This window comes from Phyllosticta capitalensis (assembly GCF_038381095.1).
Source record: "Phyllosticta capitalensis strain CBS 128856 chromosome Unknown BKA78scaffold_3, whole genome shotgun sequence".
In the NCBI taxonomy this organism is placed as follows: domain Eukaryota; kingdom Fungi; phylum Ascomycota; class Dothideomycetes; order Botryosphaeriales; family Phyllostictaceae; genus Phyllosticta; species Phyllosticta capitalensis.
This window is the reverse complement of record NW_027117441.1, coordinates 229,457-256,498: the sequence shown is the minus strand read 5'-3', so window position 1 is coordinate 256,498 and position 27,042 is coordinate 229,457. Positions and strand designations below refer to the sequence as shown.

The 27,042-nt window shown below is 56.8% G+C and overlaps 8 protein-coding genes across 8 annotated transcripts; 6 read left to right on the top strand and 2 right to left on the bottom strand.

Moving 5' to 3' along the window:
* Positions 1-313: 313 nt before the first annotated feature.
* BKA78DRAFT_293324 (uncharacterized protein) lies at positions 314-967 on the top strand (the record flags this gene model as incomplete). The annotated part of the gene is made up of 1 exon (XM_066886199.1): positions 314-967. The coding sequence occupies one exon, from the start codon at positions 314-316 to the stop codon at positions 965-967; it is 654 nt and encodes a 217-aa protein (XP_066746128.1).
* Positions 968-2,714: 1,747 nt separating this feature from the next.
* Positions 2,715-3,426, bottom strand: BKA78DRAFT_366186 (uncharacterized protein; the record flags this gene model as incomplete). Its single annotated transcript, XM_066892573.1, has 1 exon — positions 2,715-3,426. A coding segment is annotated over one exon (402 nt), but the record flags the coding sequence as incomplete, so codon positions are not given.
* BKA78DRAFT_92387 (uncharacterized protein) lies at positions 3,213-4,083 on the top strand. Its single transcript, XM_066893976.1, has one exon. The coding sequence runs from the start codon at positions 3,415-3,417 to the stop codon at positions 3,949-3,951; it is 537 nt and encodes a 178-aa protein (XP_066746126.1). The 5' UTR covers positions 3,213-3,414; the 3' UTR covers positions 3,952-4,083.
* Positions 4,084-10,639: 6,556 nt separating this feature from the next.
* On the top strand, positions 10,640-12,789 carry BKA78DRAFT_92310 (putative phosphatase regulatory subunit-domain-containing protein). The gene is made up of 3 exons (XM_066893974.1): positions 10,640-10,643; positions 10,770-11,092; positions 11,144-12,789. The coding sequence occupies exons 2-3, from the start codon at positions 10,858-10,860 to the stop codon at positions 12,631-12,633; spliced, it is 1,725 nt and encodes a 574-aa protein (XP_066746125.1). The 5' UTR covers positions 10,640-10,643; positions 10,770-10,857; the 3' UTR covers positions 12,634-12,789.
* On the top strand, positions 12,790-13,758 carry BKA78DRAFT_92290 (uncharacterized protein). The gene has a single exon (XM_066893973.1). The coding sequence runs from the start codon at positions 12,946-12,948 to the stop codon at positions 13,702-13,704; it is 759 nt and encodes a 252-aa protein (XP_066746124.1). The 5' UTR covers positions 12,790-12,945; the 3' UTR covers positions 13,705-13,758.
* Positions 13,759-14,861: 1,103 nt separating this feature from the next.
* On the top strand, positions 14,862-16,347 carry BKA78DRAFT_350639 (Emopamil-binding protein; the record flags this gene model as incomplete). Its single annotated transcript, XM_066891030.1, has 2 exons — positions 14,862-15,523; positions 16,335-16,347. The coding sequence occupies 2 exons, from the start codon at positions 14,862-14,864 to the stop codon at positions 16,345-16,347; spliced, it is 675 nt and encodes a 224-aa protein (XP_066746123.1).
* Positions 16,348-17,144: 797 nt separating this feature from the next.
* Positions 17,145-18,701, bottom strand: BKA78DRAFT_248222 (P-loop containing nucleoside triphosphate hydrolase protein; the record flags this gene model as incomplete). Its single annotated transcript, XM_066884367.1, has 1 exon — positions 17,145-18,701. A coding segment is annotated over one exon (1,557 nt), but the record flags the coding sequence as incomplete, so codon positions are not given.
* A 2,052-nt stretch (positions 18,702-20,753) lies between these two features.
* On the top strand, positions 20,754-25,023 carry BKA78DRAFT_92268 (cell division protein anillin-domain-containing protein). The gene is made up of 4 exons (XM_066893972.1): positions 20,754-22,803; positions 22,900-23,335; positions 23,385-24,142; positions 24,195-25,023. The coding sequence occupies exons 1-4, from the start codon at positions 21,004-21,006 to the stop codon at positions 24,912-24,914; spliced, it is 3,714 nt and encodes a 1,237-aa protein (XP_066746121.1). The 5' UTR covers positions 20,754-21,003; the 3' UTR covers positions 24,915-25,023.
* Positions 25,024-27,042: the final 2,019 nt, after the last annotated feature.

The following is a 27,042-nucleotide window of genomic DNA, read 5'->3' as shown; positions in this document are numbered from 1 at the left end:
GCTGCGCAAATGGATCTCCGCGGCGCTGCTTCTGGCAGCGTAGACGACGACTGCAACTCTTGCGGGAAGTGATGGGCAGAGGATGCGTTCGAGGACAGCAAAGTCGCCCCAAGCCGATGACGGCTCTCGTTGCTGTCAAGAATAGGTCCACCGGTAGGAACGGCATCGCTCGTGGCCTTGACCAGCGTGTATAAAGAAGGCGACGATGGCCTGCGGTCCGATTGATCATCAACATCAACACGCAAGTCCTCACCAGCAATCCAATCTTTATTCCTTCCTCAGCTCTTTTGTCGATTTGCAGTCGATCTCGAAAATGCAGTTCAAGGTCGCCCTCGTTTCCCTCTTTGCCGCCCTGGCCATTGCCTCGCCGCTCGAGAAGCGGTGCACGGCCAACGGTGGGTCCTGCACTCAGCTGAGCCAGTGCTGCAGCGGCAACTGCGAGTACGACTCTTCGATTGGCCTGGTCTGCAAGGCGGCGTCCAAGAAGAGGGAGGCCGAGCCAGAGCTGGAGAAAAGGTGCAGTGCCAACGGCGTGACCTGCAACTTCAACAACGCCGAGTGCTGCAGTGGCAACTGCGAGTACTCAATCGGAGACTCGAACGCCTACTGCCGAGCCACGAGCAAGAAGAGGGAGGCCGAGCCCATCCCCGAAGCCCTCCTTGAGAAGCGCTGCACTGCCAACGGCGGTAAGTCGTCCAAGCTCCAACGTCCCGGAACAGAGCTAACCCAGTCAGGTACCTGCAACTTCAACAACGCCGAATGCTGCAGCGGAAACTGCTTGTACTCCCTGGGAGACTCTAACGCCTACTGCGCGGCTACCAGCAAGAAGAGGGAGGCCGAGCCTGCGGCTGAGCCTGAGCTTGAGAAGAGGTGCACTGCCAACGGCGGCTCTTGCACCCAGCTGAGCCAGTGCTGCAGCGGCAACTGCGAGTACGACTCGTCCATTGGTCTCGTCTGCAAGGCCTGAGGATGAAAACGGAGGCGAGCGGACGGAAAATAAGGAAGGCTGGAAAGTGTGGACTGGATAGGACGCTCATTACGACTTGACGAAAAGAGAATACGAGAATGAAGGAAATTGAAGATACTCTACCTTGACCTTGGCAAAAAGAAAGTGAAGTTGATTTTGACAACAGCAGATTCACGAGACGTCATTAGTTCTGGCGATAAGAAGCACGCCATTGATTGGCCATACTTATCACGTAGCACCTCATACAGTCTTGTCCTTCTCCGGCGTAGAACTGGGGTCCAAGTAACCGTAATCATCGACCTGGGTCCAAGGCATTTTGGAATAGCAAAACTTCGATGCGCAACACTTGCACAATGTCATTGCAATCTTCGAAACTTCAAGTGCCCGCCCAGCACGGCATGTCTAAGCTTGTCGCACATTGCGCAGCCACAGTTCCCGATAGCGGAGAGGGCGACGGCAGCTTCAGGGTGCGAGAGTTTCGGTCGCGGCTGGGGTGGGCAGCGAGAAGCCAGGCATGGAGGAGGATGCGCGACAGGGAGTCGAAGAGTGGGCCAGCCAGCCAGCAAGCGTTGTGCCTCGAGCGTCAGGTCTTCCGCGAATATCCGCCCAGGTAAGAGCAGGCGAAGGATTGCACCCAGGGCAGAGGAAGAGTAGACGTTTGCAGCTTGGCATGCAGCAGGAGTGTTGGATGTTGGTTGTATGGTGTTGCTGACAAGAGAAAAGAGTCCCGCGAAGCCGGGAGCCGAGCGAAAGCCGTCGAGCACCAAGCTCACTCTCAACCAAACACAACAACACTCACCTCGACAGCTGATCAACCACGATGGGCACAACGGCAACCCGTACGTCGTCTCCCGGGTCCAAAGACTGCTTCTCCGCGGCTTACGCGCTCTCGCTCTGGGTTTCGATGCGCCTCTCTAGCGACACGGCGTCACGTTATGTGGTTTCCCTTCTCCACATGGGCGTCTGCATTCTCACACCAATGCTGACGCGCAGAGCGCAGGCCGAGGGGCCATGATCTGATGGCTGACACAGAAAGTTTGCGGGGGCGCACTCCGTTGGACGCGGCGGTCCCATTGCGATGCATACAGAAGGGTTACCGACATGGCGTGCAGCAGCAACGCGAGATGAGGTCTCCACCAGCGGCCAGGAAGGACAAGACTGGGCCAAGCAAGCGGTCGAGCATGGACGCACGACTGTAGCGGCAAACTCTATTTCTGCCCAGGGCAAGCGAGCGAGTGAGCGAGGCAAGCGAAAGAGAGGGGAGAGATACATATGCGGCTGGACCATTTGAATTTTCGACGACAAAACACCCCCGGCTGTCAATCTGATCTGCCCCACTGCACCACACCACAATGGAGCCATTTCCATTCTGTATACCCCTCCCGCGACAGGGGGCCATCTCTCCCTCCAACCTATCCAACCCGACCGCCGCTCCTCCGCGGACGGCGCTGGACTACTGGCACGAGAAAACAATGGCACCAAATCAACCCCGGCGACCAGACCTGTGCTCATTGGGCTGATGGAAAGGGCACCGCTTGCATCGCATTGCATTGCAGCGCGTTGCATATGTATGGCAGACAGCCAACAGCCCCACAGCCTTCTCCTCCTGCTCTTCTCATTCCTCAACATTTTGGACGCCACAGCGGTGTCGCCGTGCGTGCGATTTGCCTGCGAGCTCGAGCAAGGTCGACTGCCTGCCCGGAGAAGGGAACCGATCACGTGGAATGGACGACTACTAGACAGACGGTAGCTCAGGATTCAGAGGTGAATTATCGACCACGGCCGCGAAGAGAAAAGAGACGTCCGACACCTCCAAGAAGCCTCAGCAAGGTAGGCAAGTAAGCGCCTGCCTGCCTGCCTTTCCAGTCAATCGCCTCCCCATACCCAGATTATGCCCACTGCATCAACCATTCCCTCAATCCCCTCTTCTTCTCCACTCTCGCAAGCAACCAGCCAAATCCACGCTTTCGTCCCCTTGCCCTCCCCTTCTTCCCCTCTGGCCTGACCAACGCCATACCCCAGTCTCTCACGTCCCCTGCCCATCTTCCCCACCTCGCTCACCCCATCAGCAGGCAGCTTCCCCAGATGTTTCCGTCTGCCAGTCTGTCAGCCAACAGCCTGCCTCTCGCTTTTGCCCTGCGTTGCGTTGCGTTGCGTCGCGCGGGGACGGTAGGGGGCATTGACGACAGGCAGGCAACGGACGGACGGCCAGAGAGACTGACGACCCTGGCCTGCGCGGCTGTGCTGATCGATTTGGCCATGCTGTCCGATGGCCTCGCTTCAGGCCTGTTGGACCTACCTACGTTGCCTGTCTTCCTGCCCGTCGGCTTGCCGGTGCTGACGGCGATGGATGACATCGTGTGTTGTGCCGGCCGGCGGACGGACGGTGCTGGCAACAAGGTAGGTCTCTTCCTTTCCCTGCCAGACTTCACACAGAGGCGCTTGCTATGGCAGTCTTGACGACGATGATGGCGTGCATGTGGCCAAAAGGAGAGAGAGAGCAACGAGATGGGTGGCAGGGAACCATTACTTCCTTTCCCCCATCTCCATCTCCAAACTCCAACGCAGTAAGTGAACACCTAGTCCCCTTCCCTTCCGTTCGCTCCTCGCAGCAACACAACACGCCCCCTCACTCAGCCCCTTCCCTCCTCCCACCATCCCATCCACCTCCATCATGCCGCCCTATCCTGCATCTCCTCTCCTCTCCTCTCGCCTCAAAAAAACATCAGCCGCGGAGCCATCTCCCCTCCCTCTGTCTCCCAGGCCCCATCCCACCCAGCCCTTTTCCAGCCAAATGCGGAACCATACATGTAGCGGTCTTGGCGAATCGTACGACGCCGGATCGTTTGCGTGCGCGGAGACGGAGCTGGATGGAGCTGCTTCCCTGCGTGCGCGCGGCTTGGCGGGGCGTGGTGGTGGCGCGGTGGCCCATTGTCGCCGTGCTGGGGAGGTTGAGGGAGGGGAGCTGGTGGATGCATGGTTGAATGGATGGCATGTTCCAACCGTGATTTAGCACAGAGGTATCGGAAGTAGGTAGGTAGATTGAATCAAGACCCAAACTACATAGCAGACACCAGACAGGTCCAATCTCAATCCCACGTACCTACAGTACCTCCATTACATACATGTCTACAAACAGCTAGTCACGCACCCCGCCTGCCTGCGGCCTCGAGTACCTCGCCAAACAACCGCGCTTCTCCGCCATCCACCCACCTCACCTCGTCTCCATCTCCCACACTTTCGGACGTCAAGAATGCGCGACCAACCCCGGCCGGGCTGGTCTGATCGATGGATCAGCAATCACGGGTGGGAGAGGTGGAGTAGTTGGTGGAGACTTGGCGTGGTGGTGCTGATCAGGGCGCTCGCTGTCCGCTGATCGACTCTGCTGATGTGCTGATCTGCAGATCCGAGTGGAGGCTGTTGTGGGTGGTGGGTGGGGCAGACACAGACACAGAGAGAGGAGAGGCAAAAGCATCGTCACCGTCATCGTAGTAGTGCGGAGACGGACGGCGTCGCCTCTGCATCTCCGCATCTCCATCTCTCGTATCGATTCACAGATAAATAAATAGTAAATCGGTAGCTACGTAGGTAAAAAGCAAACCACAACAAAGCCTTTTTTTGCATCATGTATGTGCGACGCAAAACAACAAATGAGCAAAAAGCGCTGGAAGAAAAAAAAAAAAAAAGGCGACGCGACGCGACCAAGGCAACGTTGGTGGTGGCTTTAGGGGTAGTAGGACTAGGAGACGCACCTACTTACCCCCTGAAATCCTCAAATCCTCAAACCCTCAAATCCCCAACACACAAGTGGCGAAGAAAGCACCAATATGATGCTATGTAGCCCGCAAAATGTGCATGCGTACATATATACATACATAGCACCCACCCAGCCAACCAGCCTGCCAGCCAGAAAGCAGATAGGTACCAGTAGCAGTAACTAGGAGTAATAGCACGGCGAAACCAACACAACACAACACAGCCTAGCCAGTCGGCCACTCCACTCAAGTACAGAGTAACTACGTGGTAGGGGGTGGGGGTGCCACGACAGCGCCACCACTACCTACCTACCACCTACCTACCTACCTACCTACCTACCTACCAACCTACCTACCACCTACATGCTCTCTCTCTCACTCTCTCACTCGCTCGCTTTCTGTTCCACCAGTATAGTCACTGGGATCGTAGTAATGTGCGGCGCAGTGTGGTGTATATGATGCTTTCGACACCGACAGCAAATCAACAGACAGCCATCTCGCCACAACCACAAGCACAAGCACAAGCACGAGGCATACCTACCTACCCACCTACCTAGCGGCAAAAAGACATTTGGTACCTTGCATCGACCCGTCCATCCGTCCATCCGTCCGTCCCGGCAGGTGCGTTGAGAGCTGCCTTGCCGTGCGGGCCGCATCTGACTGGAGTGCACTATGTTGGTCTGGGAATTGACTTTGGTTGAGCTGACGGCGTGTTTGCAAAGGCCGCCGCCGCCGCTGCTGGGCGTTGAGAGAGCTTTGCAGTCAGCAGTCTGACAGTACGCCGTTTGTGAGGGAGGAGTGAGTAAGCCTGGGGCGAGGTGGCTGACTATGTGCCGGCTGCCGATGACAGTGGAGGAAAACTTAAGAAAAGGATGGGGTGATGTCACATATCACACATCGCGTGTCTGCGGGGTGCGTGCCCGTCGCGTCAGTTCGCGTCGTCGGGTGTGCGTACTACTCAGGCAGCCTCATCTAACAACAGCCACGACAAGATGCGCTGTACTGTGCGTGCTCCACCCCTCTACTCTTTCCTCCTCTCTCGTCTCCGCCCCACCCCATCCCACCCACCTCACCCCACCCCGCTCCGCCACAAGCCCCACGACAAAGGCACGTCGTCTTCGCCTCGCCTCGCCTCGCCAAGCCGAGCCAGCCATCCAGGTACAGTACAAACGGGTGCCTGTGCCTGATGATCGCGCCTCGCGCCATCCGCCCATCAGGCGTCCGGTCCGGCGGCGGCCCTCACACTCGGCACAAGAGGGTGTGCAGAAAAGGGGCAAGCACCTCACCCAAAAGCGACCGGTCGGTCGAACAAAAGGCGTGCGTGCGGGAGACGGGAGGGAAGAAGCGCGGTAGGCGGCAGGCGGTAGGCGGACACCTACCAATGTAGCTGATGGCGGAGAGGGTGTGCGGGAGGGCGGCGTGGTTGGACGGGCGCGTAGGCAGGTAGGCAGGGAAAGTGGAAAATTCTGATGTGACGAGTCAGGAAGTGTGGTAGTGGAGGAGGGATGGAGGTGGTGAGGTGGTGAGGAAAGGATTCGCGGAGCGGCAGCCCGCCCGTTTGCTTGGGGATGTGTACCTATTGCACGCCGCGCCAAGATTGTCAAAGACAACGACTCGACGACCGGTGAGGGCTCAGGAGATGGATTGGAGAGCAAAAGACCAGGAAAGAGCGAGGCAGAGCGTTCAGGCCGGACGGATCAGGCCTGGAGGTAAGTGGAGAAGTCGGGCGGATGTTCATGTGGGGCACCGCACTGCGGAGTGGAGTGGAGAGCAGAGCGAGCAGCCATCCGTACCAATCGGTACCTAGCCAGAGGGGAAAGGAGAGAGAGAGAGTTGCAAACGTGTTGCAAGGCGCGCCAGGAGTGTGCAAACAGACACACAGCAGGAAAAAAGCCCGCGACAGCATTGCTTTGCTCTGCTTGCCGTGTTCTGATGATTGACGACGGACGGACAGGGGGCCTGGCAGGGGTATGGGACATTCGCAAAAGAACACGCAGATCTGAAAAGAAAAGTACCTAGCACACTTACTCTGAAGCAGAATGTGAAAACGACTGTCAAACAAGCGCCCGCAAAAAGGCAATCCTGTCCCTCCGGATTAGTGATGCCGCTGGACGGACGGGGCAGCAGCTCGCAAACAGCCAAATACTCGAGTGTTTGCGATGGGCGGCGATGGGCCTCGAAAGACACGATGGTGGGCGAGGGGTCGGCAAGCCAGCCAGCAGCTTTACCACATCCGGCCGGATCAGACTCGACTGGCCTTGGGGCCACGCCAAAAAAAACAAGGTGAGCTAAGCAGATCAGAGCAGCCGGAGCGACAGAGATAAGCTCGCGCGCTCGACGCGCCGCGTGTTTGCGATTGCTTTCGGCTGTTACTGGCTGGCTGTGCAGAAACAGAAAAAAAAAAAAAAAAATGGAGTGCGGTACGAACAGAGGGCTTGCCTGGCCGGCTTCAAGAGACCGTTTGGGGAGAGGCCGTGTCCTTGCGCTTCCGAATCCGAATGCTCGATGCCAGGCTGGGCCGTTGGTGGGAGACCTTAGAGAAAGCAGCGTCGCGGAGCTGTCGTCACCGCGCATGTCGCTGCACTCTGTTCAGTGGGCCCCCGGTCCGCTCGCCGACCACACTCTGACACTCCCTCCTTGTGGGTAGGTATAGAGTTTTTTGCTTCCCGTGCAGGGAGCTGACTACGTGACGGGGGCTTGCGAGACAGGGCCATGACCTCAGCTTTTGTGTTGAGCACTCTGCTGGCCGCCGCGCGCACTCTATCAAACGCTGCTTGCCGAATCTTTCCGCCAGCAGTCGAAACGGAACGAGACGGCGACAACGAAAAGAGATCGTCTCGGTGTGTCAAGTCTCCGTTCCGGTTTGTCACGGACGAGGTACCTTGACTTTTTGATCAGAGCATCATCAGATGAGAGCGGAACCGGCCGCGACGGACGGAGACGGGCGGCGGGCTGGGCTGGAGGCCTGGCATTGGCAATCTAAGTAGATGGATAGAAGTGTTGAGGAGTGAGAGGAGAAGAGTGTGGAGAGAAAAGTCTGCCAAGCTAGCATGCTAGTCTTCAGCTCGTTGGTGGGAGCTGCAATGCAAGCAAGCAATGCGGTGCCCGCGCGCGCGCCAGGCGCGACACGATGATAGATGGCCGAACAAATTCCCTAGAGCCGCAATGCGCATGTACGAACAGGAGATGGGGAAACAGGCGCAATTCGCATGTAGCGGTGAATTATTCGCGATGTCGCGGCTGGGATGTCGCATGGAAGGTGGTGGTAGCGTGGGGTACCAGCCACAGATGGTTGCAGGGAACGACGAGCTGACCGGTAGCTCAACGGCCGGGGGATGGCGAGTCTCTTTTGAAGCAGCACAGAGTATGCTTGACGACGCGACAGGCTTCCCCGCAATTGGCCACTACTCGCTAGGCTGACCCGCGCGAGACTAGGGGACTGTTAGCATGGCGTGGTGTTTGGGTGTCAATGGAGCGTCTCGAAAGCCATCAGGTGGCCGCGTAGTGCGTGGAGCGGTGAGGAATCATGCTTGCAAGCGTGCCGTGAAGTTCGTTGACAGCATCAGGGCGCCGAAAAGGCATGGAGGAGGAGTTTTTCCATTGATGGTCCCGAGGGCGTGCAAAGGCCTGTCTTTCCATTTACGCGGTGCGCGAGCCGTTTCAGTCGTGGTCCAAGGTTTGCTGCAGGTGATCGAGATGTGATGTCGCGGAGGACGAGTGGAAAGTAGACCGATTGAAGACGAGATGGGGCTCAAGACGGTGGAACGAAAATAGTCGAGCGACGTCGAACATCAACAAGGCTCGGTGCATGGTGATCTGCAGCGGGCGTCGCCACAGAGTCAGTCGCGAGGTCTCCAAAACATCCTCAGCAAAACCATTTTGGGACTAGCGGCGGCGGATGTACCGGTGTTTGGCTGGGACAACGACTCATGGCAATTGACTTTTTTCGCATGCGCACACCAACTTTGCGTGCCTCAGCTACTGGATGGGAAACGCTGCTGGCGACGAGCGGCCATGGAGCCGATTGGCGTCTTGGAATTCATGCCATGCACAGCAGCTAGTCGAGTGTCGTAGCGTTGCGAGTGGTCTGCCGCGACTGCAGGTGTTGGGATTTGATGAGAAGAGGTTCAAAGAAGCAGTTGACGACCTTATCGCTCAACCCCAAGCGATCGGGCCGAGAGCAGAGGCCAAGCAGCGACTCTTGACGACGACAAGCGAGTGGCCGTTTTTGACTTTTTTGGCCTTGTATCAAGTGCGTGTGGGTTCCTGTGTCAGGGGTGATGGGAATGAGGCTGGGCGGTGTGTTGTGTGTACGAGGGAGAGACAGACACGATGATTCCTTCTTGTGTGCAGTTTCTCTGAATTGATGGAGTTGAATTGAGAGCGAGGCCATCCCTTGCTGCTTGCTTCTGACCCGACACGGCGGATCGGGATCGATAGGCCAGCCGGGCGGTGAGCGAGGGTGGCGGGCAGAAAGTTTGATGTCTACCTACGCTTTCGGTTGGCCGTCATGCCGCGCGCAGAAGGAGGCTGACGGTCGGTGGATTCCTCCAGCCGCCGGCCAACCTCAAAAACCTCGTCGTCCTCGCTCGTCCCTTTGCAGCACACAACCGCGCGGCATGACTGACTCTGTACCTCTTTCATTTCCTGCTGCTAGCCGCAAGCGCTGCCAGAGCAAACCGTTTGTAGCACCGTGGCCCGGGCAAAAAGGCCTTGGCGTCATTGCGCCACCCGCACACGACGACGACCTGACGACAGGAGGTGGGTGCTAGCTCGGGCGTCCACGCTGCTCCCGGGGGAAAAAAGGAGAGAAGTTTTGGTTCGTATCCAGAAGAGCCGGCGGCCGTAGCCAGGGGTCGCGGCTTTTTGATATCAGTCGTCCATACGTAAAGCATTCATGTTGCAGACGACAAGAGTTTCATCGTGGTTGTCGTTGTGCTGCAGGCGGCCGGCAAGCACGGGTCGGACGACATGGGGTGGACAATGGCAGAGCATGGGTACAGCAAGTGAAGTGCGAGCAGGGAGGGCAGAGACAGTTCCCATCAGTGTCTGTGGCTTGTTATCTAGCATGCCGCCTAACCGCGACGAGGCCCGCCGCTGATGCGCTACCACGGCCGGGGCGAGCGCCGCATTCCACGCGCCGCTTGCAGCCCGGGGCGCAGGCGGAGGCGGACGTTGAGGATGATGTCAGGAGAGAGGAAGAGGATTTGAAGCTGATGTGTACTGAAGTGAAAATCAGCGAGGTTGAAAAAAGTGGTCGAGCGGAGTGAGGTGGAGGCGGGCGGGCAGTGTGGGCCCTGGACTGGGGTACGGCCGGGGGTGGAGTTGGCGGTCGCCTGTGGGCCTCGACGGGAGCGAGGAGACGAGGGTCGCTTAATTGGGGTCAAGGGTATCAAAAGTCGATGGTTGCGGACAAAGAAGACAAAGGTAGCGGCGCGGTACCCCGATCAGCGCGTCGCCGTCGGTCGCGCAGCAAATCCTTCAACGCTTCGGTCTGCTCATCCTGGCTCCCTGGTCGGTTGGGATCGCCCTGGTTCTCGAAGCTCTGCACGCCAAGCCCCATCCACGGCGGTACAGGATTTAGAGTGTTAACGCTGCCCCAATACTCTTACTGTCCTCTCTCAACACCCCCTCAAGTCGCCTCTCCTGTCTCCAGTTCTCCCCCAGACAAGGCCCCCGCTGTCCTCCATTGCCGCCTGTTAATAATCCATCCTCACCCGTCTCCGGCTCCGTCTCTCTTATCGTCCATCCATCCACTTCCACCACACCACACCTCTCCCACCGTCCGTCACAGGCAGGAGCCTTCTCCGCTGCTAGCCCTCTGACCGTGACGACGACGACGACGACGACGACGACACCACGTCTACTAACTTGGTGCTCGCCCTCGCCCTCGACCTAATTGTCTCCCCATCTCAGGTTCAGTGCGTCGTCCCTTGGTTATTCGCCGCCCCAGCAACTCGCAACTCCGGTTCCGCTCTTGTCACACCACCCGCCCGCCAGGAATACCTACCCACTTGACCCGCTCTTGCTGACATTTGCCCTTGCAGCTCCAACGCCTACTTCTTGTAATGCTCTCTTCGTCCTGAGCTTTCCAATTCGACTTCTTCCCTCCGACACCTGTGTCAAGCCGGCCGGATGCCTTACACGCCGCCTTCTCAACGGTCTCCCGCCTCGTCGAAGCCAAGCAGTCCTATCCTCAGTCGCAACCATTCCTATAGCGAAGCCAGTCCAACCGCCACCTCCCCCCGCCGCCCTCAACTACCGCATTCCGTCTCCTCCACCGCCTACCTTAGCAAGCACCGGCGCAGCCCGTCCATCTCCAAGGCCTCCCAGCCCCAGAATGCTACCAACGGACAGGTGACGGCGAATGGTACTACACACCACCCGACTCCGCCGTCGATTAAGCTATTGATACCCGTAGGTGCTGAATCGACGCCTCCAGACTCGGTGCAAAACTCGGACGACGAAGACCGCGGACGGACCTCTGGCAAGATTGCGGAACTGCACGAGGCCCTGCAATCCATTGAGTTGAGAAGAGGCCACTCGCCCGAGCGCCAGTCCACCGACGACTCGCTGCTCTCCCCGGCCGCCGCTGCGGTTGCCAGGCCCGCTCTCAGTGCAGAGGCTCGAAAGATTTCCCACTCGCGGTCCACCAGCGAAATCGCCCTCTCCAGCCACAATGGACTTACCGAGTCGCCCATCCATACGTCGGACGATAGTAGCGAGGACGACGGGTTGACGATGAAACCGCCGTTACTCCGCAAAAAGTCGGGCGAGCTGGTCAAGCCCGCTCTGAGACCGACCTCCCGCAACCGCCGCCGTCCGTCTAGCATGCCTGGCACACCTTCATTTTCCAAAGCCGTGCATTTCAACGACGACATTGAACAGGTCCGCCACTTCCTTCAGGTCGACCGTCCCATTGCCGTCAGTGCCGGGTCCTCGCCAGTAGAGGCGTACGACAGCGAGCACGAGTACCCCTTTGGCGACGAGTACTCTCGCCGTGAAAGGGTCGAGTGGGATCTGCGGCTAACCAACTTCCCGCGGGACTCGTACGAAAGGCAATCCCAACCGGTCCGGGTCGAAAAGATTTGCCTCTCCCAAGACACCAGCACCCTTATTGGCCATGTGGCCGTCGCCAACATTGCCTTTCACAAGACTGTCGTTGCCCGCTTTACCCTCGACTATTGGAAGACCACATCCGAAGTCGTGGCCGAGTACAACAACGACGTGCGGCGAAAACAAAGCAACGACGGCTACGACCGCTTTGTCTTCAACATCAAGTTGGCTGACCAGGCGCACCTCGAGTCAAAGACGATGCTGCTGTGCGTCCGGTACAGTGTCAACGGACAAGACTTTTGGGACAACAACAATTCGATGAACTACCAGGCCGACTTTGTCAAAAAGACCGTGGCCAAGAGCAAGGCCAAGCAAGGATCATCTGCTGGCGCTCTCGCGTCGATCCCACGCAGCAGACATTCCCCACAAACGGCTCGTCCACGTTCAATGCCCGCGTCCATGGATGACGATTTTGGGCACGCGTTCGATTCCAAGTTTGAGTTTGACTCCAGCGCTCCACTCCGCTTCAAGAAGAGCAAGGGCCAGCGCCGCTTCCCCGACCAATCGACCCAGAATAACCCCCAGGCCTTTTCGTCGCGGTACGACTTCGGTGCTTCTCTCACTGCCGCCATCCCCACGGGCAGCAACAACAGCAGCGGCAAGGGCAAGCCCCGAACCGACTACTTTGCAAAGCAAGGCGATGCTCCGGCGCCAACCAACCTCAACGCCCCTCGTCCGGACCAGTTGTCGTCGGAGAAGCCGGACCTCAAGTCGGCAGAATACAACGAACTCATTCAGAAATATTGCTTCGTACGTCCCTCCGTCCACGATGGCCACTATGCTCCCCGACGCTGACACGGCAACAGTTTGGATCCAGGAAGAATACGTCTCAGTCGTCGTCGGCTCCCCAGGCCGTGGCAACGGATGGCGCCCACGACTTTGACGATGCGGCCGTCAGTCCTCGTGGGTCCATCTCGGGCAGCATTAGCCCTCCCCAGGAGGTTCCGCCGTCGTCGCTCGACGGGGCAGACGACGAAAAGGTGCCGCCACGGTCGGCGAGCCCTTTTCTGTCGAGGTCGGGATCGCCCGGACCGGTGACAGGTTCCGACTTTGGCGATCGCACCACGCCCCCGGTTTCTTTTGGATATCCCTACAACAACAACATGCATGGAGGCATTTTCCTTGATTCTCACACGCCAAAGGCGATTCTCGGCTGAAGGCAGCTGCTGCTGGCGGTGTGACGAGCGACGAACCACCTTCGATATTGTGGATACGATGACGCTGTTACGAGACCGATTGGTACGATGCGATGGACTGGTTGGTGCCGAGAGGCAGACAGACCGGAAAAGTTCAAAAGCGTCCTCTCTTTTTTTGTTTCCTCTTACTTACGGCCGGGGCTTCACGGCTGACACACACACACGCGGGGAGGCGGTGGTGGCCTTGGCTGGTGCATCATTATTCCTCATGCGTTTTGACGACACATGCATTACCGGAAATTGTTTCTTTTCCAAGTGCGGGGCTCTCTGCATAATTGATTCTTCTCGTCTCTGCTTTTTTGGGGGATGGTGGTTGAAACAGGAGTTTTGCACAGGGACGGAGTTTTTGTCTTGCCTTGCCTTGCCTTTTCGTCTTGTTGGTGTCGTTGTTGTTTGTTTGATGCTGGCTCGTCCTCTCTTTGGGGTCTTCTCTTCTTCTTCTTCCTCCTCTTCCTCCTCCCCTCCCCTCCCCTCCCCCTCCTTTTTGAGATGCTCTTGTTTCTTCTTCCTTTTAATAGACAGCCTGTGTAGTACTGAAGAAGTGGCTACTCTCTCGTCTAGTTGTCTTGCAAACTTGTCGTATTGCTTGCTTGCTTGCCGCTGCTGCTGCTGCCATGACGTGCTTTGCCCGTCGCCGATTGGTCTCGTGGGGGAGGGCTTTGTAGGGTAGGATACCTTGCCTATTCTATAGGGTCGGATGGGTGGGAAATGGGAATGCTCAAAAAGTTGATTTCGTTGTTCTTGGTGTGTTTTCTCGCGTTTGAAATTCCTTGCTCTTCACTTTACGCTCACGGCATTCCCTCCCACCCACCCCATATCTTCCTCACCCCATTTGGCAACCCCGAGGACAACCCCAATTGCGCATGGCACGGCGGCTTGACAGCACGCACATGGCAATGTAGGAACTTGTTGGTACAAAAAAATGCGCAATATACAAATCGCTTCATCTTGCTTATCCGCCGTTGCGTCGATTTTGTTTGGTACAGTAGCTTCGTGATGCTCAGATCGTCGTGGTGTTGCAGAATGAATGCCAAGACGAAATCTGTCGATGGCCCTCCCTCTCCATGCGTGGAAGAAAAAAAAGTTGCCGCCACCCCCCCGTCCAATCAAGCTTCCTTGACCCCCGCACCTCGCACCTCACCTCGCGCGTCTGCCTAGCCGGAAGGTATCCCCGCGGTCCCTCGCCCAACAACGACAGACAGACGTACCTAACGCGTCGTCCCGTCCGTCCCCGTCTCTCTCCGCACCCATCCCACTGACCGACCGCGGACCGCCCTGTTTTTCCCTCCCGTCTGTACATACATTCATTGGACATACATACGCGCAGAAGCGCCGCTTTGGGGCAGGTTACTGCGAGCGAACGAACGAGCCAGCCGCTTTTGCATCTTCACGACGCAATTGCAGGAACCGCGTTGAAACGACAGCTTCAAACCACAGAGAGAGGGATTGAGGGGCTAATTGATTTTGATTCGGGTGTGCTTGGGAGGCATTGGTGGGATTGAGAGGTAAGTGAGGAAGAGAGGAAGAGTGGAGTGGAGTGGTAGTTGCTGGTTGTTGGTGGTGGAGAAGGCTGCTGTTGCTGGCTTCAATTGGGTTGGGTTGGCTGGCTGGCTGGCTGGCTGCTGTACCTTTTCTTTTTGCGCGCATGTTTATCCGCCCGTCCGTCGCTTTTGTTTGCTTCGTCCATCTGCTAACACTGCTACTACACTATAGATAATTCGTCGTTCCTCTCCACTCCACCTCCACCTCGACACCGCCCTCCCTCCTCGAACCACACCCCACCACACACCACACAACCCTCCCTCCACCTCCATCCGTCCATCCACAATGGCATCCGCACCAGCACCCAGCCTCCTCGACCCAACAACGCTCCTCTCGCTCCTCGGCACCGTCGTCGCCCTGGCCGCCGCCTACACGCTCTCCCTCCGCCTCCTCCCACGCACAACGAGCAAAACGATACGCATACTGTTCATCTGGCACGTCTTCGACGCACTCATCCACGCCTTCTTCGAGGGCTCCTTCCTCTACAATTGCTTTTTCGTCTCCGCATCTCGAAGCAGTCTCTCCTCCTCTGCTTCTCCTGGCTCGGCTGCCGCCTCGCCCGAGATATTCGAACCCCTCCCCCCCGGCGTCCACTGGCTGGGCGACCCTAACAGATTATATGGCGCCTTCTACGGCGCCGGCCCGTCCAGCCGCCTGTGGCAGGAGTACGCCAAGGCGGACCGCCGCTGGGGCGGCAGCGACACGGGGGTTGTGAGCTTGGAGCTGCTGACCGTCTTGATCGGCGCGCCGCTCGCGGCCGCGTGTGCCGAGGGGTTGCGGCGGGGGGCGAACGCGAGCCGGAAGGCGAGCGGTACGTTTGGATGCGTAAGCAACAAAACATGGTACTGGATGACGATCCTCGCGACCGGCGAGCTCTACGGCGGCTGGATGACCTTCTGCCCCGAGTGGCTGACGGGGTCGCCCAATCTGGAGACGGGCAGTTGGATGTATTTGTGGCTGTATCTGTCTTTCTTTAATCTGCTCTGGGTTGCTTTTCCGCTGTGGGTTATGCGGTTGGCGTATTGTGCGATTGGGGAGGGAGAGGGACAGGGGAGCAGGGAGGTGGAGATGGATGGGGGGAGCGGGAGGGCGAGGGTGAAGGGGGAGTAGGGAGGAGATGAGGGGGAGGGTAGGAGATAGGGCTCGTTGCTAGGTCATGGAGCTGGACGGTCGGAATGACCAACGCCGGACACCACGTACGCAGGAGCACCCTCCCTCCCTCCCTAAACAAACACACAAGAAACCCTCGATAGAGAAGAGTAAAGTCAAGTAGATAAGTAAACTACATCCACACACCTTCCTCTCCTCTCCTCTCCTCTCCTCCCTTAATTAACAAGTACATCTCACCCCACCCTCTCTTGGCCGCCAGGCACTAGACACCAGCCACCACACACCAGACCCTAGGTAAACACACGAAGGTCGTAAATCAAGCATCCCGTCATTGACATTTCGCAAACATGGCAACCAAAACCGAATCAAAAAAAAGTCTAAACACCGAAGTAAATGTAAATAAATATTGGGAGAATAATGTAGTAGTGCAGCTCACACCGTTCCCGCTCATGTTTACTTAGTACTTGTAATATTAATAGCAAACAATTAACATGACTACTTAGACTATAAATATGCTAGAGTCTAAGAAATCTATTCCCAAATTTTAGGACTAGCTCGGTCTGGCGATTTGTGTGTGTATATGTATATGTGTCTAGAATAAATACTATCTGCACACTTAAGCTTCTATAGCTTTTCTAAACCTAGTAGCATTGATGATTAGGATTTAGGCTGGTAGAAGAAGGAAGATGGGTAAGAGAGCAATTGGGATTTTTGGCTACGTAGGTAGGTAGGGTTTGTGTCTTGTGGTTTACATTTTAGGATGGAAGAAAGAGGTGTTTATAAAATAGGGTGGCAAGAATAAGACGAACGGTTTAAACAAGAGAGAGAGAGAGGTGGAAAGGGAGAAAGGGTATTAGATTTAGAGGTTTATTTCATGTCAAGTTGTTGAGCTATTGATTGAAGAGAACAGAACATGTGGAGGAGTAATAGCGTCGAGGATTGTAGATTACTTGTTACAAAGACTAGATTTGACTTGGTTCCGGACGGACGCTTGAGACCACTGATGGCTGGCTGACTGGCTGGCTGGCAGAGTCTGCCTCACTCCAAGCTACACAACAAAACCAAACCACATTTCGAGCCACAGCTCAGCAAGCCCACCACGCACAACGGCTCCACCAGCCAGTCGATCCAAAACAAAATTGTGCATTCAATTCGCTGCCATGTAGCTCTTCTTTATTAAGCGCGCCTCCACACACGTCAAGAAGCGCCCTGAAGACTATCCCGAGCTGTTTTGATGACACTCGCTCTCCCCTACATCAGTAACATCCGCAGCCACAAGGTCAAGGCCGGAATGTCTTTGTCTAGTAGGGTGGACCGGACCTAGGGAAAGACGAAAAAAAGAAGAGGCGGAGTTGGAGTTGGGGGTATTTTGGTCATGCTACTACGAATCGCGTCTCTCGTACAAAACGGGAGCTATAGATATGATACAAGTATACTTACGGAAAGATGGAGAGATGTTTAGATTAGCGCCTGGCCCTTGAACATGGTCTCGCGGACCTCCTTGACGACGTCGGCGCGGTCGCCCTTGCCCAGCAGCACAATGGCGCGGCCGCGCCGGCCCATGCGCCCCGTGCGCCCGATGCGGTGGATGAAGTCGATCGTCGTGTGCGGCACGTCGTACAGAATGACGTGGCGGACTGCCGTCGTGTCGATGCCGCGCGAGCCTAGGTCCGTCGCCACGAGCACCTTGGTGTTGGGGAACTTGGTCGGCTTGGCGGGCGGCGGCGCCTCGCGCTCCCGCTTGCTCGTCTCGCGCTTGTCAATGTACAGGCCCGACCCGAATTCGGCCAGGACCTGCGCTTGCCGCTCCATGCTCGTGTCGCGGTTGAGCGCCGTGGCGTCGAAGCCCTTTTTGCAGAGGTACTCGGCGACTTCGACGGCTTTTTCGCGCTCGTTGACGAAGACGAGGATGCGTTTGGTCGGCACCGTCTCGCGCTCCTCGTCCCAGTGCTCGACCTGCGACTTGGAGATTTGGTGGATCGTCTCGGCGCAGGCCAGGTCTTTGTTGCCGCGGTACGGGTCTTGGTTCACGTTGACGACGGCCATTTGCACGCGGCGCGGGATCGCGTGGATGTTGGGAGTGACCAGGCGTTGGACGTCGGGGTAGTGCTTGCGCAGGTACCCGTCCATGCTGTTGGGGATGGTGGCTGAACAAAAGATGAGTTGCTTCAGAGAGGGGGTCGACTTGTCGATGATCTGCGTGGTCAGAGGCGAAAAGGAGCGGTCCAACAGCGAGTCGGCCTCATCGACGACGAGATGTGTGACGCGGCTGAAGATGTTGGGGTCGCTCTCGCCAATGCTTGCGAGGAGATGCGGCGTGGAAACGACCACGTCAACCCCCTGAGGGGCGAAGAGTGTGTTTCTGATGCGAGTCGGACTAAAGGCGGCAGACACAAGCGCGGCTCTATACTTGACCGTGTGGGCAAAGGACTTGGCCACCGCACCAACCTGTTGAACCAACTCCGCTGAAGGCACGAGAATAATGGCTCGGGGTCTTGCGACATTGGGATTCTCCTCTCCCGAGAGCGGAGGTGGCTCGAGTTGAAACATTTTGGCACCCTTCTTTTCCTCCTTTTCCTCCTGGGCCTGCTCCGCTTCCTTTTCCTTCAACTCGGCACGTTTAATTGCGTCAATCACAGGCACCATGTAAGCCAGAGTCTTACCAGAACCAGTTTCAGCGGCCAACAGGAACTGCTCCATTCCAGAAGTCGGTTTCCTGTCCATGCCCAGCAAGGCCGGGATGGCGACACGCTGAGCTGGAGTTGGTTGTACGTTTGCAACGCCTGGCAATCCTTGCGTGGGAATCGATTGCTGGACCTCGTGCAATAGGTCAAAGTACTGGAAGTCGTCCAGCTCTGAAATCCTTTCCTTGATCGAGCTGCGACGGTTGTAGGAAACGGGCTCCAGGGTGCGCTGCATCTTCAAAGCGTGAAAGTGTTCCTTTCCCTTCCCTCTCTGCGTGGAGAAATTACCACGTGGCATTGGTCCCGAGTCTCTGCGGAATGTTGCTGCTGAATTTGTGCGGCTGTCGCTGTCAGATGGAGCATCTCTCCGATGTCTTGATCGTTGAGGCGGAACCAGGTCTCTTGGCGCTGCGGTTCGATTCAAATGGCCGGGTGAGTCGTCGTCCCGACGGAACCGCGGTTTTCTGTCGTCGTCACGCGATCCCTTGCCGAAAGATGCCTCTCTCTGAAAAGGTCTTTGTCCAGCACTGTCCCTGCGCGGCCCTCGAGAGAATTTCGAATCGTCTCGCCCAAAAGGCTTTCTAGCAGCGCCTTCTTGGCGCGGCCCCCGAGAGAATTTTGAACCGTCTCGCCCAAACGGCTTTCTAGCATCGCCTTCTTGGCGTGGGGCCCTTGAAAACTGTGACTCGTCTCGCCCAAAAGGCTCTCTGCCAGAGCTTTCTCGACGTGGGGCCCGTGAAAATTGCGAATCGTCTCGCCCAAACGGCTTTCTAGCATCACCTTCTTGGCGTGGGGTCCGTGAAAACTGTGAATCGTCTCGCCCAAAAGACTTTCTGCCAGCGCTTTCTTGACGTGGGGCTCGTGAAAATTGCGAACCGTCTCGCCCAAAAGGCTCCTTGTCAGTGCTTGATTGACGTGGATTCCGAGATGAGTTCGAATCCCTCGGTGACGTTGTGCGGCTGGATCTGCCAAAAGGGTCGTCTTCGGCAGGTTGTCTGCTGGGTGCCACTGGTGCTGCGTTCCAAGATCCTCGTGATTTTGGTTTCGTGAATCTTGGGCCTGATCTCCCCACATTCTTCGACAGTGTCATGCGGGAAGGACGCTTGGAGAGCTTGGAGGCGAACCTCGACTGCTGCCATGACGCGGGATTGGTGATGGGATGTGTGGCGGAAAAGAGGCTGCGAACTTCGCACCTGGGACAGATTGAGGCGGCAGAGGCGCGCAGCATGATGGCTGGATGTTGATTGTCGGCCGTCAGCGAAAAGACAGCAACGACGAGCAATTGAGGTTGGAGGGAAGAAGAGAGCACACGCAAAAGCTGGTGCAAAAGATTTCGTGCTGTGGGAGCGGGCGGTGAAAGTGTGGCTAGCACCAGCCACAAGCACCAGCCGCAGTCTGGTCCCTCAGGCCCCCGACAGGCGGCGACAAGGGGTCCGTGGTTCCCCGGGTGATAGGCGCTGGAACAACACAACAGACGACGCTAGCCCAAGAGGGTTCGACCATCACAACCACCACCACCCTTCCCGTCCCTCATACCCAAGCCTCCAACCTTTTTCTCCTCCTCACCTTTTTCCCAACCCGTCTCTTTTTTTCTCGTCGACCAGTGTGCATTTGTTCACTCTTTCCGTCGGCGATTCTCTCATCTACCTCGGCCGTTGCGCTGCATTCCTCGCTACTGGTAGCATTCCTCACCATCTCGGCCAATTGACCGTCATCGAGTCCACGCAACACTTTCCAACTGGCCAAGATGCCCACTGAGGCAGTATGTTTTCCTCGCCTAGCCTTGCACTCCTCGTCATCACGCATCATACTCACCAACTCTTTGCGCTTCAGGTCGAGCCTCTACGTACTAGCAAAAACACACCTACCGCATCACCGCTCAAGACCATGGCCAACAGCCCAGGCCCATTGCGCGAGCTCAGCCCCATGGAGCGTCGCAGAAACTCGCCCAGCTACAATCAACTGACCAAGGTCCGTTTCGCCGCATTCCTGTGCGTCTTGTGCGACTGACATTTGCGTAGAAGCCCGTCGGCGGCCGGGACACGTCCCCGCTCGACACTTCGCCTTTTGGCGGTTCCAAACATCGCTTCTGGCAGACCCGCGACCCCAATTCTCCCAGCTTGCAAGATTCCGAAAACTCGTTCGACGGTCAACAGACACTGTCGCCCAAGCGCAACTCCATCGAGAACCTGATGAAGGCTTCGCGCGTCAAGAACAGCACCATGTTTGCGCGCGAGCAAAAGGACCACTACGACCCGACCAAGCTTCCTGTTGTCGAACGTCCACTGGCAGGAGGCCGCCCGCTCAGCGCCCAAGGCTATGTTCCTCGCGGATTCGATCCGCTTCGCAACCGCGAAAACCTCAAGACGCATCATCGCGGCGAAAGCGAGCCCAAAATTGCAACGTCCAAGATCAATGGAGGGTACATCACCAACTCGCCACCAAAGCCCTCCACGTCGCCTTTGCGATCATCTCTGTCGCGCAATGGTCGCTTCAGCCAGGGCGCTGAGAATGACTCGAGCGTGCTTTCATCGGACGACGAGTACGTTGGCGACGGACCCGCCCGCCCTTTGCGGCGACACGCAAAAAGCGTCACCTTTGAGGCCAAGCCACCAGTCATTAATGAATACGAAATGGTCACTCCCGAGCCCTCTCTGGCCTCGCGCGAGGGCAGCTACGAGTCTGGAGAGGAAGATGAAGAGGACTACGAGTTTGAAGGCGATTCCATGGACCGGGACGATAGCTTTGATGCTTCTCTGGAGGACACTGACAAGACTCCAGTGGTCTTGCCTGAGGACTGGCGCCACATGAGTCCCGAAGCTGCCAACAGCGAGCTTGCTGACACCTTTGATGATCCATTCACGAACAACGACTCGGTCATTCATCACACCAAGGAGGAGCAGCTCGAGCCTGCGCGGGAGCGTTCTCACAGCTCTGACGGAGAGCAGCGACCCTTGCCGCCGCTGCCACAGTTCCAAAGCTCACCTCCTGACACTCCCCGTGGCAGAAGAGAGTCGAACGACGGCATCGCAGCCGCTGCTGAGCGCGTGAGTAACGCTCATCGGACCCTTCCCTCTCCTCCCCGCGTTGCGGCTAATTTTTCCAAGGCGGACATTCTCAGCATTGGCAGAGCCTCGATGACTTTGGAGGACCGCCTGGACCTCATGGGAATCAAGGACTCGCGCCAAGGGACTCCGACCAAGGCCTTGGATGCTGCAGAGGACCAGAAGGATAATGGCGAAAAGCAGCCAGAAGGCTCCGACTTTGACCTCCGTCACATCTCTCGTGAGTCAATCATGGAAAAGGTCAAGAGCGGCGATTACGACGACTACGACTATGAAGAGCAGCCATCGATGTTGTCGGAGCGCAACTACGAGTTCGACCCGGATGTCCCGCTTCAATCCCGTGAGGTGTCGTCAAACTTCGACGTGGACGTTCCTGATCTTCCAACCACTGCTGTCAAGCTTGAAGATGGAGAAAGTGGGTTTGATCTCAACTCGATTCCAGAGCTTCACAGTCCAGGAGGCTCGCCAGGCCGCGGAAGCGAGGAACGTGAGGGGTCCGTCATTCACTACGACATGAGCGGGCACGATGTGGATTCCGATGACGGCAGCCATTACTCTACAGATGAGGCTGAAGAGAAGCCCAGTCAGCAGAACAGCACTGATGAGGACGACGGCCCTCCGACGCCCAAAGCAGAGGATGTCGCCGCTGCTGAGGGTGGCGAACTGGTGCCCAAGAGAACCCCAAGCAAAATTGATGGCCTGCCCGACTTTGGTTCCTTTGAGAATGTCGAGGACTTTCATCTCCAGTTGCAGTCATATCTTGGCAAGTCCAAAAGCCCCCCGCCCGCTGACGTCGCCATGAACGCTGCTCCAAAGCTGGAGCCCGATGAGGACTTCCTTCAGCGTCCCGTCACCCCGCCAGAGCAAACCGACGACAATACCATGACTTCTACAGAAGACGATGAGCCTGGTACTCCCGAGTCCGTCATCAGGCACCCAATTCAACCCGATGAACGCTACGACTCCGAGGTTGACGAGCCTGTGGCTACCATCAAGGCCCCTGGTGGCACCTTGAAGACTCGGACCTCTTCGACCCCAAGTGACTTTTCCACCATGGCGGCAACTCGCCGTCAAGTCAGTGGCGAAAGGCCACCGCCGATTCCGGAGAAGCACACTGGTCGTCTTTCCTTGACCGCAGAAATCGAAGAACCATCTCAGTTGTCGCACGTCTCCGAGGAGCGTTCCTCTGAAATGGGTTCGTCGGAGGGGTCTCGTGAAGAGGCTGACTGGGAGACGAAGAGTGAGGGCGGTGAGCCCAAGCGCCGCCAATCGTTCAAGATGAAGTTGGATTTCCCCATGGGCGACATTGGCGAGGACTTGAGCTTCGACCTGGACCGCGAGTTTGACCGTGTCGTCGAATCTCAAAAGGTACAACATTCCCATGTTTTGGCTTCATCAGCAGACATCCTTCGGGCAAAGCTCAAATCCGAAAGAGAGATTGCTAACAGGCGTGATTGCAAACAGAAGGGATACCTCATGCGCCAAAACACAAAGATCGTCTATGCCAGCAGTCGCAAGTTTAGCGACGAAGTCCCCTCTGACAATTCTGCAAACTCTTCCACCACGGCACCTACCACTGAGCGCCTCCTTGCGCCGCCCGGGTCAAGGCCGAGTGCCAGCACTCCCCGCAAGTCCACACGCGAACGCAGCAACACCTGGACCACCGAGCCCTGGGTCGGCAAGACTCGACGTCGCAGTGTTCGCAATCCTTCCACCGCCTCCATTGGTGAAGGTCGGCCAAAGAGTGCCGCAGGCCCCATGCCTCCCATGCCCGGTCAAGAGAGTGCCGTCACTTCTGGCGACATGTCCATGATTGACGAAAATGAGGAGAACATGGAAAAGGGCAGACTGTTTGTCAAGGTCGTTGGAGTCAAGGATCTAGACATGGCTCTACCCAAAAGTAAGTTGCTTCACTCGAACCGATGCCGCAGTTCTAACACACATTGCAGACGAGAAGACCTGGTTCCAGCTGACTCTTGACAATGGTCTCCACTGCGTGACCACGGCTTGGTTGGAGCTCGCTCGTGATGCGCCCATCGGCCAAGAGTTTGAGTTGGTCGTGTTGAACGACCTCGAGTTTCAACTCACTCTTCAAACCAAGTTGCAGGCCCCGCCCAAGCCCAAGGTCGCTCCACCAGTGGTTCCTGCTCCCAAGCCGTCTGGCCACAAGAAGACCAACTCTGCATTTGGTCGCTTGCTCCAGTCCCCTAAGAAGCGCAAGGAGGCCGAGCGCAAGCAGCAGGAAGAGGCTGAACGTGCCGCCGCGTTGAGGGCACAGCAAGAACGCGAAGCACGCGAGGCGGCAAAGCGGGTCAACAGTAACCCCACCGCTTGGGACTTGCTGCATGATCTGGTCGGCCCAGATGGCTCTTTTGCTCGGGCCTATGTCTGCCTCAAGAACTACGAGAGGCAATCGTATGGCCGTCAATTTGAAGTCGACGTTCCTTGCTTCAATGAGTGGGCCATAGAGGAGGACCCGAGCATTACAAGCAGCGTCAAGAGCAAGCGGGGTGGTGTTGTCCGTCGCCCGCCGTACAAGGTCGGCAAACTGACTCTCCAGCTTCTCTACGTTCCAAAGCCCAAGAATGCAAAGGACGAGGACATGCCCAAGAGCATGAATGCATGCATTCGCGAGCTCAAGGAGGCTGAAGAGCTCAAGAGCCGCATCTTTGAAGGACACCTGAGCCAGCAGGGTGGTGACTGTCCTGTAAGTTTTAATCCCGCCCTCGATCAAATGAGACCACTAACGTTTCTCGCAGTACTGGCGTCGCCGCTTTTTCCGTCTCACTGGTAGCAAGCTGACTGCCTTCCATGAGACGACTCGGCAGCCTCGTGCCACCATTAATTTGGCCAAGGCAGCCAAGTTGATTGATGACCACACTACGCTCAAGCAAAAGGAAGCCGGTGGCCGCCGCAAGTCCGGATTTGCCGAAGAGGACGAGGGTTACGCCTTTGTGGAAGAGGGATTCCGCATCCGCTTCCACAACGGCGAGACCATTGACTTTTACGCAGACAACCCGCAGGACAAGGAGGGCTGGATGAAGGTGCTAGGTGATACCATTGGCGGCTCATCCAGGTCTTGCAAGGCGTGGGCAGAACTTGTCTTCCAAAAGGAAAAGGCTGAGCGAGCAGCTGCAAAGGCCGCTGCGGCTGCCAAAGCCAACGGCCAGTCGGATACTCCCAATAGCATCCCGCAGCAACCTCGCGCGCGTCCTCAGTCCACCTTTGAGCCCGGCCAACAACAACATGCAAAGCCGCAGCAAGCTCCTACCGGCGTTCGTGTTCCGCCCTCGGCATACAACCGCACAGCGCCGGTGGGCACGAGCCCAGACAAGCGCCGACCCATCAGCGAACTCAACCCCGGCCCCGCTCAGGCAACGACTGCGGTTCAAAAGGGCAGTGGTGGTAGTGCAGCTGCCAGGTATCTCGGCAAGATGGGCGAGCGGCGTCGCGGAAACATCAAGAGCATGATCTTCTAAACTAACCCCATCTCTTTCGGTCTTTGGGGATTGGACGCAAAGATACCCACCTTCCTTGCCTTGCATATGTTTTCTTGGATCGGTGTGCATTTGCATCTGCTGCGCTTGCCCCTCCGTCGCTGCTGCTACCCACCCCATTCAGGCCATTTGGCCGTCGGCTACCACTTTTCTTGGTCACATTCTTCGGCCTTTCAGTCTTGTCCTGTCTGGTCATATCATGGGCCTGGCGCCACACAAGATTCTTACTGCTTTCGGTTTCTCTATGAACACGGGCTGTCGCCCAACACTTCCCCTCGTCCAAACATTCGGTTTCGGCTGCTCGGTTGGCTCCTGGTCCAACTGCTGCTTTCGTCAGTCAGTCCTTTCCGCCCGGCCCTCCTCTGACCTTTCTTCTTGGATGGCGCGCAGCAGCGCGTTGGTCGACATGGACGCAAGCAACTTCAGCATACAAACCCCCTACAAAATGGCGAGTCGATACGGTGTGGCGGAGAGGTGGTGGTTTAAAAGCAGGCAAAAGCGCGATTGAGTGGAAGGCAGCTATTAGCTGCCGACCGCCAGGTCGCGTTGGCGTCTTGCACAGTGTGTTGATTTGTGTACATGTGGAGGCCCGGGTCTTTGATCTTCTCGATTGCTTTTTCCCCTTTCCCTCTCCTTTTTTTCCTTCCTTTCCTTGCCTCCTTTCTTCCGCCCTGCCCGAGCGAGCGAGCGAACGTGCGTACGTACGATGGATGAACAACGGTCAACGAACGAAAGACGAGCGCAATGCGATGTGTACAAACGAGCCAACGAACGACGAGCGAAGCCAGCGTAAACACACGAAGAAGGAAACCCTCTCAACATCAATCATCATGTCTTATGTCTCGAATGGATGGATTGGCAAGTCTAGGTTTCTTCTTTTTCCTTGTTTCCTTTTTCTTTCCTTTTGGGTGGATGGTTGGGTGGCGTCGGTATGGTAGTCAGCTTGTATTTTTGGGTCTCTAATGCTTCTCCCTTTTTCCTCTGTTTCCTTGGACTTGCTTGGTGCGTGTGAGGTCCGTGTAATGTGATGTGTGTGATGTGTGTGTCCATTGCATTTTAGGGTATGACATTTTACCACTTGATCCTGGTTGATGGTGATGCAAGAGTGATTGCCGCGTTGTGCTGCGTGTACTGCGCCTGGCTGGACCTGGGTTTGAACACTCTGCCTCCCCTCTTTCGTCTGTCAGTGGCTTATCGCTGCCTTGGGGAGTGTCGCCGTAGGAGGACGGGCATTCGCGGACGCACATCATACCTTTCGGCCGCTGTCGATTTTGAAGAGTGGCCAACGCGACTTCTGGAAATCCTTGCGCCTCCCCATCGCGTCTGTTTCTCGTCCGAGTTCTGCACTCAAACCTGATTCAATGTTCGACATGCCGACAAACCGAAAAAGTTCGGCTCGGAGGAACTTGCATCTATCGCACCGGTTCCAAAACCATCATTTACAAGGTCGGAGCAGGGCGTAGATGGATGATCAGAAAGGGAGCAGATGTGTCGGCTTATTTCTGGAGTTTTCTGTGCACAATGGAGACAAAGAAGAGGCGAAAAGAAGGCGCCATATGAACCCAACAAAGAATTCAACACCGAATCCTAGTTCCGAAACTCTCGGCTGATTTGATGGCATGCTCAAGCAAGCAGGCAATTCGGTCTTTGCCTTTTCTTTCAGTGGTAGGATTGGCGGAGTCGGACGTGTTGATCATGGGCCGCGCCCCCGAAGACGTCGTCTACGCGCCATCTGAATCACAATCTTGACATTCCTGACCAACCACTGCCAATTTGTCGCAACTCCACGTCGTTCCGCACCGCATTTCCGGCTAATTGCCTCTGTAACTTCATGCCGCTCGCGTCAAATGCGTGGCTTGTCGCCTGATAGACACCTGTCCAAAGAGCACGTCGCGCGGCAGCAGTACCCGACAGAGCGAGCTTCGCCCGCGCAAACTCTACGCAACGCAGCACGGCTGTTTGGCTTGTCGAGCAGGCCCTTAGTGTTGGCAACCTGGATCGGAGGTCGCAGACGTTGGTCAGCTCGCCTCTGGGCCGGTACGGCACTTGAAGGAGCGCAGGATTACCGACACATTGGCGAAAGATACTTTTGAGCGCAGATGGTAATGTC

Bases quoted from the DNA above. Each gene is read 5' to 3' on its own strand.
- BKA78DRAFT_92387 (XM_066893976.1), top strand. From the start codon at position 3,415: ATGGCAGTCTTGACGACGATGATGGCGTGCATGTGGCCAAAAGGAGAG.
- BKA78DRAFT_92310 (XM_066893974.1), top strand. From the start codon at position 10,858: ATGCCTTACACGCCGCCTTCTCAACGGTCTCCCGCCTCGTCGAAGCCA. The intron at 11,093-11,143 runs GTACTACACACC...TGATACCCGTAG, and splicing joins CGGACAGGTGACGGCGAATG to GTGCTGAATCGACGCCTCCA.
- BKA78DRAFT_92290 (XM_066893973.1), top strand. From the start codon at position 12,946: ATGGAGGCATTTTCCTTGATTCTCACACGCCAAAGGCGATTCTCGGCT.
- BKA78DRAFT_92268 (XM_066893972.1), top strand. From the start codon at position 21,004: ATGGTCACTCCCGAGCCCTCTCTGGCCTCGCGCGAGGGCAGCTACGAG. The intron at 22,804-22,899 runs GTACAACATTCC...GATTGCAAACAG, and splicing joins GTGTCGTCGAATCTCAAAAG to AAGGGATACCTCATGCGCCA. The intron at 23,336-23,384 runs GTAAGTTGCTTC...CACACATTGCAG, and splicing joins AGACATGGCTCTACCCAAAA to ACGAGAAGACCTGGTTCCAG.